This window comes from Symsagittifera roscoffensis, chromosome 7 (assembly GCF_963678635.1).
Source record: "Symsagittifera roscoffensis chromosome 7, txSymRosc1.1, whole genome shotgun sequence".
NCBI lineage: Eukaryota > Metazoa > Xenacoelomorpha > Acoela > Convolutidae > Symsagittifera > Symsagittifera roscoffensis.
Window position 1 is genome coordinate 22,760,584 of NC_087068.1, and position 9,854 is coordinate 22,770,437.

The 9,854-nt window shown below is 36.0% G+C and overlaps 2 protein-coding genes across 2 annotated transcripts in view; both read left to right on the forward strand.

The window, feature by feature from the left end:
• The first annotated feature begins 425 nt into the window (after positions 1-425).
• Positions 426-9,854, forward strand: part of LOC134852192 (GTP:AMP phosphotransferase AK3, mitochondrial-like) — a 40,378-nt gene continuing 30,949 nt past the window's right edge. The window contains exon 1 of the mRNA XM_063868502.1: positions 426-432. The gene's annotated coding sequence lies outside the window, so the exon portion shown is untranslated. The remainder of the gene's footprint in view (positions 433-9,854) is intronic.
• Positions 1,220-5,401, forward strand: LOC134851067 (sulfotransferase 1A3-like). The gene is made up of 6 exons (XM_063866970.1): positions 1,220-1,928; positions 2,372-2,630; positions 2,919-3,140; positions 3,950-4,109; positions 4,549-4,708; positions 5,064-5,401. The coding sequence occupies exons 2-6, from the start codon at positions 2,414-2,416 to the stop codon at positions 5,241-5,243; spliced, it is 939 nt and encodes a 312-aa protein (XP_063723040.1). The 5' UTR covers positions 1,220-1,928; positions 2,372-2,413; the 3' UTR covers positions 5,244-5,401.

Sequence of the window (9,854 nt, forward strand, 5' to 3'; positions counted from 1 at the left end):
TATCTTTATTGGGTTATAAAAAACTTTTGTTCAAAACTATTTTTTCGATCGTTGAAAAATGATTAAATAAAAGAAAACCACACCGAGCATAATTTTCCGTTTTTTTTCGAACAATGAGGCAATTTATTTGGTCTAATTAGTGCAATAAAAGACGTTAAATTTATCCTTTTGTCTTTTGCATGGCGACTGGGGATATAAAAAGTTTTTAAATATTTTTAAAAAGCATACGTTTTTTTCTCAACTTTTTAAACCAAAATCTTTAACATCGATTTTGTTAATCAGAAAGTTTTCCAGTCATTTTTTACTCAAAAAGTTTTTCATTGGCTCTACGGGGCAGTCATGATCTGATAAACGAGCAGTCTTGTTTATGTATTGGAAACAGTTCAATTCTAAGACTATTTATTCAGATCCTTAAAACAAAACTTATTAAATTGCGAGAGTCAAGGTCCGAGACTAATGCTCTAACTTTCAAGTTAGTGCCAAATTTTGTGTTCCATGGCCCTTATGACATAGTCTGGCGAGACTTTTTATAGCTCTGGCTTTATCGCCGCGCAATAGTCGGGGTAGTCTTGAATTTAGACGAGTTTTATGCCAAAATATATAAGGTCTGAAATTAAAGTTCAAATAATTTTCATACCAGACTTGAAGCCCAAAAAAAATTGCTCGATGTGATACTTAAATATTCAAGGAATGATGTTGAAAGATATAAGTTTTGGATCATAAGGCATATGATATGCATCCTAGAAGCATCTGAGCTTTGTTAGCTTGCTAACTATTCACTAAAAGAATTCTGTGCATATCATAGACAACTGTTAGTATCATATTCCGAACACATAAATGATGTCGCTAAACTCATATCAGCGGGATGTTTAGAGGGGAGGATCCAGCGTTTGCGCCAATTCTTCAACCAATCCGAAAATATAGCCTTCGTGCTCGCGTAGCTCGCGGATATATCCTTGGGTGTCAAAAGAGATGCCATTTTTATCGGCTGCAAAAATCTGGAACTAACACGTGGATACCAACCAGGGAGGAGAAACCTCGGAAGGGAAGGCCGTTGCGACTGATTGTATCGGCTAAAAACACTTTCGATCTGCTGATGTGCTGTATTTTTTACAATTGGTATAAATCTCGTGGACCAAGCTTGTACATGGTAATTTTTACAGTTATAACGGCAATAACTAATTCTCAGTTCTAAAATTTACTTGCATTTCAGTCTTAGCACGGTTCGTTTACCATTCCATTTCCCTCTTTTCGTTTTGTGTTTTCTTACCATGATCTAGTTCATATTTGTTCTATGACAGTTTTTGTTTGTTAGATTGGCAGAACATCAAATTGAACGAAAAGAATGGACAAAAAAAACAATTTGTTACACTCATAAAATAAAATTTCAGGCAAATTGAAATATTTAGTGTTTGAATTGTTAGGATTTTTCCTTTCAGAACCGAATATCTTTTTTGACAATAAAAACGTTTGGTTGTTTTGACACGAAGTTCGTGTATGATAGGCTTCAGGCCTTAAATGTCCCAAAAATTGATTTTCCTGCTTCGAGTCTTATTAAAAAATTTTATGATCCGAAAAAATATTGCCAAATAGTTTGTATTTCTTATTAGCAAAACTCTTCAAAAGTGGTTTACTTTTTTGAGGTATCAATGAATTATTCAAATCATATGCTTCATATGCTGAGAGTTACCTTGCTATCAGCTGAGTTTGAGAAAAGTTGAATAACAATGAACAAACATCGCCGTTCTATCAAACACGTTTTTATCTGAGAGAAGCTCTTAATGCGGTTCTACGCATAATATTAGAGATTACTATGCTTAGTTCTCCAGCTCTTACTGATTCTGAAGTTCCTAAGCCTCTGCTTTCATTTCGAAGCGAAAAACGAGGTGTTAAAAATTAGGTGGAACAGTTGCCACGAGGGATAAAAGGTAAGAATCGACGCGCAATCAATTACTTTGGAGGTTAGATTTGAAATTAATCCTTAAAGTATGACGGAGTTGTTTCTGTCATCGGCGCGGTCAAAAATTTTACAAAATGCAGACCAGATCACGGAAACGTTTCTAAGGAGATTCGTGAAATTTGACCAAATTTGGTGTTCCTCTTAGACTTGAGAAATAGCGATTTCTAATATCCATTTTTATCCGCGAGGAAAACTATATTTTAGAGATGTTTCATCAGAAAAAAATGTCTTTGGAACAAATTTTTCTATATATTTTGACCATTGTCCGATGCATATGCCCAAAAAAAATTAGAAATGAAAACTTTCGGATCTCTTTTTTCAGTGCAAATTTAATTGAAATACAATTTAAATTCTGTTTTTTCCCTCAGTTATTTTTTCAAGAACGCGAGTCCATTTTCGTTTTTGTTGAAGGTATAAACCAGAACACCCAGAAGGGAGAATCAGAAGCCCACAATGTCTGATCACGTGACTGGTTCATCATCCGATGAGAAAAAAAATGAGTCATCAGTTGACTTCCTCAGTGTTAGTAACGACGTCTGTGTGATCAAAGACTGCTACAAGTACAAGGGGGTGGTGTTGGAGGACTTTGTGGACAAGCAGAGCATCCAGAAGATACCATATATGGAAGTGTACGAAGATGACACTTTTATTGTGAGCTACCCCAGAACTGGTTGGTATGGTAATCTATAATGTCACAGCAATCTATTTCTACCAGGGAGAGGAAATTTTTTGACTACCTTCTTCATAGGTCAATCACAATTTCGAAATTTTTGATTTTTGTAAACTGTTTTGAAAGTATTCGACAAAAAAACTTCTTCGACTTTTTGCCACTCTTCTTTTAAAATTACTGTTTTTGGCGCCAAGGGTGAGTTCATCGAAAACGAACCGAGTAACCGTTGAAAGGTGAACCTATCTCCACCAACCCAATCCGTCTCTGAGTTTAATCATTTTTTGGTAGGAACCACCTGGACTGAGAAAATCCTCGCTTGTCTCCTCGAAGGAGTTGCAGTAGCCTCAACTATAGACGTCGAAGCCAGATTCCCTTTCCTCGACTTTACTCAGCCAGAACACCCAGACTGTCCCGCCTATGATGGACTGCAACTGGCACAGACACAGGCCAGACCGAGGTTCATCAAGAGTCATCTGCCGGCTAGTTTGCTGCCGGATATTCTGAGCAAAGGCAAGTACGATTTCGACTAGTAATGATGCGGTTGTGTACCAGTTCCCATTTTCCTTTTAAAATACTTATAGTTATATCGTAAAAGAGTTAAGATTTTCTTCCAGAGTTTCAAGAAGTCAGCTGGATTTTGACTCACAACTTTTGTTGGAAAAAATCATAGTGACAAGGAAAAGTTCATTCTAAAATCAGTCTAAAATATTTTAGAGGAAACCTCTTGCAAAAATTCCTCGGCTGATTAATCTCAACTTGAAGCAAGTTTTTCAAAGAAAACAGTTTTATGTAGACTTTTTGTTTCGACTACTGAAAGTGGGGAGGAGCTTTATCTTCGAGTGTATTTTACTATATTTTTGTTTTTACTTTTTGACCATGCAAAATCAGGTACCACACATAATAATTTTTTCCAGTTCCTCTCATCACACCACGAACACAAATCGGCCCGATTTTTTGTTGAAGTTAAACTATTTATTTTTTGTTTTTTAATGTATCTGGTTTAATGAACTTTCTGTGCTACTTGCACCGCAACTGGCTATCGTATCCTTGTTATTTAAATGTATTTTGTTTTGCTTTGTAACTTTTCCTCTAAAGTGTCTCTAAATTGTATCTTTTTCTCTCAATCGAAGGATGGGTACTTAGAGACCCGCCATGATCCGTACTCGTTGCCTGCGGATTCGAGTCAACAATACCCAGCCGGAAAATTGCATGTTGTTTCAAAGCAGGAGCACAATAGCGATATATCCGTATAGAACTAACAGCTCGTATAATGGTCCTTTCCCTTGTGAATAAATGGTAGTCATCTTCTTCATAAACAGGTGCGAAGATGATCTTCATCCAGCGTGACCCTGCCGACACCCTGGTGAGTCACTACCACTTCTACAGAAACATAGTGTGGATCCAGTACAATGGAAGTCTGGACGCCATGCTGGAGGCATTCCTTTCAGACCAACACACATACGGCGGATACTTCAATTGGTACTAAAATTATTGTACTAAAGCTCTAGTTCTATCAATTAAATTTTTTTATCGATCGTTTATCAGAATCAGTCTGAATTTATTTGAAGATTTTTTCAGCGAGATGCAAATATTGCGTGATACTGAAAAATAGTGAGGGTTCTAATCAATTCGAATCAAATTTTTTAAAATCACTCTCATTATAAAAATCCGTGTTCCGAAGCTTTAAGAAAAACGTCATATAATATCATCAGAAGGTTCAGAAAATGATAGTCAAGATACAAATCACACTTTTCATGAAAATCAGTTTAGCATGCTTCAGACGCAGAATCTTAATACTTCTAACCACTGTGAGAAATGATGAAATTGATGAAATATATTTCGTAAAAAACCCTGTAGGTATAGATGACACTATTTAATAGAATAATTTTTCAAAATCTTGATGAAAAGTAAACTTCAGGTATCGAGACTGGGCTAAAGCGTTGGAGAAGTACCCAGGGGCCAAAGTGCATTTTCTCAACTACGAGACCATGAAAGCAGACTTGGAGGGAGAGATAGAGAAACTAGCTGGCTTCATCGGGAAGACAGTGTCCAGCGAAGAGGTGAAGGAAATGGCACAGGTTAGCATTACGAATCAGAGTAGTTAAAAGTAGTTTACTGAATGGACGTTGTCTAATTTATTGGCTCTCCTGAATGAATAGAGTTAGAGTACGGGGGGGGGGGGTTAAAATTTGCGAGAGGCAAGACAAATTCTGGTATCTTCTATTGGCAGCCGGTGAACTTTTCCGATCCCAGCCAGATAATATCGTTATTTTCGTAATACTAGATGTTCGGTCATTCTTTTTATACAGAACTTCGACAAGAAAATTGGGTGCAAGTTTGTTGACAGTTTGTATTACCTATGAAGCATTGGGTATCATTATGAAGCATAGCTATCTAGGGTATAATACCTGCATTGGGGTTTATTTCTTGCAGGTGAGTGGGTTTGAGCACATGAAGAAAAACGTGGACATTCCCGGGGTGCCCAATTTCATCAGATCGGGCAAGGTGGGAGAGGGTAAACAGACTCTGAATGCACAACAGCTGCAGAAGATCAAGGAGAAAACAGACGAGCTCAAATCCACTGCTATTGCTCTCAAGATGAACAATTATTAAATCAATAAAACAATCTAAAACTTGTTTAACAATAAATGTGAGTAAATTGTCACATAATAATGTATTTCAGTTTGTAAGTGTTTTTGTAAAACATAGCGAAGTATGTATGGTGCTTACCAATGCAATTCAAAATTCAGTTAAATATAAACCCTCACACTAAAAAAATCTATAACCACCAATATGAAGGACGAGTTCAACAAGGGCCTAGAATATAATCGGGCAAGGGACAAAAAACTAAACAGTGAAGCAAGGCAATCAAAGACATTGCGGACATTATTTGTCGAATTGTATCTATGGTCTCAATTCCTTGAGCCGTTTCTTTGCGTTTTTTTTGAGTTCGAAATGAAAGATTAGAATCTAGAATAAAACCTAAGTTTTTGCATTCAGATTTTTTCTCTACAAAATGATCATTGATAACAAGACGGTCTGATTCCAATTTCTGTTTATCATTTTTTTGATAGAAAAGTTAAAAACTCGATTTTGACGCATTTAGATTTAACAATTTCTCAGCAGAAAAGGAAGTAAGCTCGTGTAAGGATTTTTATAATTGACTCAGTGCATCACTTGAAATTATAAACGACGCATACGCCTTGCAATTGTCTGCATGCTGTGCCAAATTACATTCATAGCAGATACGTCTTTGAAAATCATTAAAATATAAATTGAACAACAACGGACCCAGTACTGTTTCTTGTGGCACACCTTCTTTGATTTCAAACAATGCAAAAAACTTCCATTCAATATGACTCTTTATGAGTCATTCAAAAACTTCAATTAATGTATTAGCTTCTGTTAAAAGCCAAGATAGCGTAACTTTCCAACTAGAATATTATGAGAATTAGAGTCAAAAGCTTTTAAAAGATCCAACAAAGCCTCATGAACAATTTTTTGGAATCAATTTCATTCGAATAATTTCGAAATTTTTAAAAATGCCCAGGTTTTTAAAATTAGTCGATAGGGATGAGGATCTAGTGGATTTTTTTTTTGAATAATGGAGTCATACTACTTTTTTCAGTTCAGTCGGAAAAACATCCTTATATATGCAGGCATTAATAACAAACGTTAAGTGTTGAATAATTATTGATTCACCATCAAATATTGCCCAAGCAGGAACAGTACAAGGTCCTAGAGGTTTTCGGATGTTTATTTTTTGCATCATATCATAACATGGCTTCACTGTTATGTGCCAAAACTTAAACATTGGTAATTCAGAAGTTCCTGGATTTAATAATTGAGGTTAGGCAGGGCTAAAATATTCCCCCAAATTTGAAAAAAAACATAGTTCAAGTGATTGGCTATTTTAAAGTCCTGTGTGATCATTTCATTGAATGAATTACGCAGAGCAGTAGTTCTGGAATTGATGGAAATGGATCTTCGAATGAGAAAAATGATTCGCTCGATTGAGCTGAGAAAAGAGTAGCATAAATGCGAAAAGTTTTCCTGTTCATTTTTAAACACTCTACCTAATTGATCATGACTAAGACAATATTTTTGCAAATTTTTTTGAATTTTTGCTTCGGCAAGCTAGAAAAAATTTTAATTTCGTTTTTTTTTCGTGCATTCTAAATCTAACCAATCCATTTTCAGCACATTTTTGCTTTAAAAATACGAACAAATTTCTTATGAGGATTTTTTACCAGCTTTGTAGTACTTTGAGTGTGCGGCAAGAGCTATAAATGCCAATTCAAATAAGGCAGCTTCAATGGCTCAAATTAGATGTTCACCAGAACAAAAACAATCACTTTTTAACTGGCCTTTGATGTGCACAAAAATTTAGCAAAAAAAATGATAAATTTTTAAAGTTTGCGTTTTTCTTTGAAAATTCATGATTTTATAAGAAAAGCTTTTGCAGTTTGCAGCTAATTTTATTGGCGATCGGATTATTCAAGGTTTTGCCCTCTTGACCGTCCGCACTCCAGCGATGACTCCAGAGCTAGCCGCTATAACTTTAAGACAAAGAAGGGTTTCCTCACTTATGGATTTTGTACCCTTACAGTTGAACGATATTTTCGTGAAACGAATATTTGCATACCCACCAAATTTTGATGTTTGTTCGCAATTATCCCTGAATATAGAAAAAACCTTTAAGGTTTTGTAGATTGGTTTTCTTGCAATGTTATGCAGGAGTTTTCAGAATTTATTTAAAACACTGATATTGACAAATAGATCGCCAAACCGAGCTAATTGCAATTGCTGTAATGAGTTCATTTCCATGTTGGAGCCCTCGAGACTATTACAAAGTTCAACTAAGCTCCTGTTCAGTTTCTCCTAAGAACTGCAAAGTAAGATTAGGACTAGTGTGAGTGGTATGTCTTTTCTGAGACTTTTAGCCCCGCCATGAAGCTTGGCGTTTTGCTCACTTGTTAACCTTAACCTAGTGTAGAAAGTTTCACCAAACTTTTCTCTGTTTTTTTTCGATCAAAAGCTCATTTATGATACCTTCTTCAAATTTCTTCAGAAATGGGTCCATCTGTAACATTGGCCAAAAACAAACTTAGTGTAGGGAATTGAAAAATTCCTTGTTCGAAAATTGTCAAGGTCATGTTCTGAACTAGTTTGGCGAAGGTCATTGCTAAATCATGGTGTCTGAGAACTGATTATTTAATAATTATTTGAGATTTTTGACAAAAAAAGAACCGGAGATCTAGAACCTTGCTCAGCTTAAATTAGCGATATTTATGCCAAAGACAGGGAAACCCGGGACAACCAGAAAAACATAGACTCTTGGCAGGTGGTAAAACACACAAAAACCAAAAACTTGGCAGGTGGTAAAAGTTCCTGTCAATATTATTCGATACACAATATTTCAGGATATATTTTATTATTTCAAGATATATTTTATTTCAATTCTTCTCAAGATTTTTCGATATCAGAATTGCAGTATTTAGCGCTGAATGCGTACCCAGACGAGTCTCAAGACATAGTGGATCACCGAGTGCAACGATATTCTCTCTAGGGGATTCACCACATGCAGGTCAATTAATCTACCCGAGGGAAAACGTCGACCATAGGGACAAAAGAGTCATTGGGCGTAAAATTGCCGCAATTATTTTACTTGGCGAAAGTCAACCAATTTAGGAGACAGTGCTGTTGAAAAAAGAGACAAACCACACCAAGGACATCAAGGTTTCCTCCGCTATCAAATTCTAACGTTTCAGTGTGAAGTTACATTTGAACGGAAACTTGGTACCGTGGCTGTTAAACAGCAGGAATAGCATTTGCTTCGACACATATGAATGGCTTGGAAAAACGGGAAGCATAAAATTTGTTTTTAGTAAAGTACTCGCTGCCAATTTTTCGATGTTGAAAATAGTTGGCAATGTGCGCATCAAAATCAAAATGAAACCCGAACCCGAATGGTTTGCTCAGGGTTTTTTGATAACGGAAGATAACTGCTACCTTGCATTCTTGTTTTGGATTTCTTGAGCGAGCTAGAACGTTTTCTAAAGATTGGCGAACAGGTGCTGTACAGTAAAAAGATTAGACAGTGCTACCTAAATCAGCACAAACAGCTACCGTTGTCCAAAATTTTGCAATAGCAACGAGAAATGCAGAAATCCACAGCAGATATCAAAAGTTAGTAAAAACTGTCATGAAGGATGAAAATGGTACCATCCTCAATAGCAAGAACGTTTAACCAAAGACATAGAGGAGCTCAAATAACAAACCGGACTACTTGCAGTTAATTGACTGATAAAAAACAGTTTTCTTGAAGGTGCTGAGTACACAAAAGGAAATTTTTCATGTTAACCATGCAAAATTGCTCAAAACACCGATTGAAGAAATCAGATTCAAGTCAACGTACTTTTTAGAAACAAGGAACGACCGCAGTATCAGGAGCCCTTTCAATCAGCCAAATAGGCTACGCTGGGCGTGCACGATTATAATTAGATGGAAAGCCGAAATTATAGATGAGGTTTGATAGACTTAGCCAGTTCTTCTTACGCAGCTTAGCAGATTTTGAAGTTTGGGATAGAATCAAACTTTAAATCGAATTAAACGCTGATGTGAAACAATTTCGGCGTGGATACGGAAGTAAAAACTTTCAAAAGCGGAAAAAAGCGGCCTAATTGAACCAATTCACTCAAACTGGGTATCCCCATCATTACTCGTTGAGAAAAAATTAAGGTTACAACAGATTAGCAGTTGATTATAAAGAATTTAACAATACCATTGTATAGACAAGCTGGTACCTAATAAGTTAGGAGATGTCCTTCACTCAATGGATGTCAGCTTTTTCTTCTCGAACTTTGCTTTTACTTCTGGCTACTTTCAAAGGGTACCAGAGAGAGACTCACAAAATCTTACAGTTTATTTATGAGAAAAACGGTGAAACCGAGCAAATCAGAAAAACATAGAATCTTTCATAGTCTGTTGTGTTGGTTAACACCCGATAAAACTGAATCCTTTTTTGTATATTTTAAAAAACAAATGGAACCGCTGTTACACTAATTAAATAATTACGACTACTTCAGAGCGTATTATAACTGAATGTTAACAAAAATTCAAGAAAAAAAGTGGTTCAACTCCTACTTAACCGTTGGAAAGGCACTCGCTTGGAGGTAATCTTGATGTGTAAGTAAAGCGACAGAAAAAAACAAGAATCATGAA

Coding starts and splice junctions, on each gene's coding strand:
- LOC134851067 (XM_063866970.1), top strand. CDS start 2,414: ATGTCTGATCACGTGACTGGTTCATCATCCGATGAGAAAAAAAATGAG. Junction 2,631..2,918: donor TGTGAGCTACCCCAGAACTG/GTTGGTATGGTA, acceptor ATTTTTTGGTAG/GAACCACCTGGACTGAGAAA. Junction 3,141..3,949: donor GCCGGATATTCTGAGCAAAG/GCAAGTACGATT, acceptor CTTCATAAACAG/GTGCGAAGATGATCTTCATC.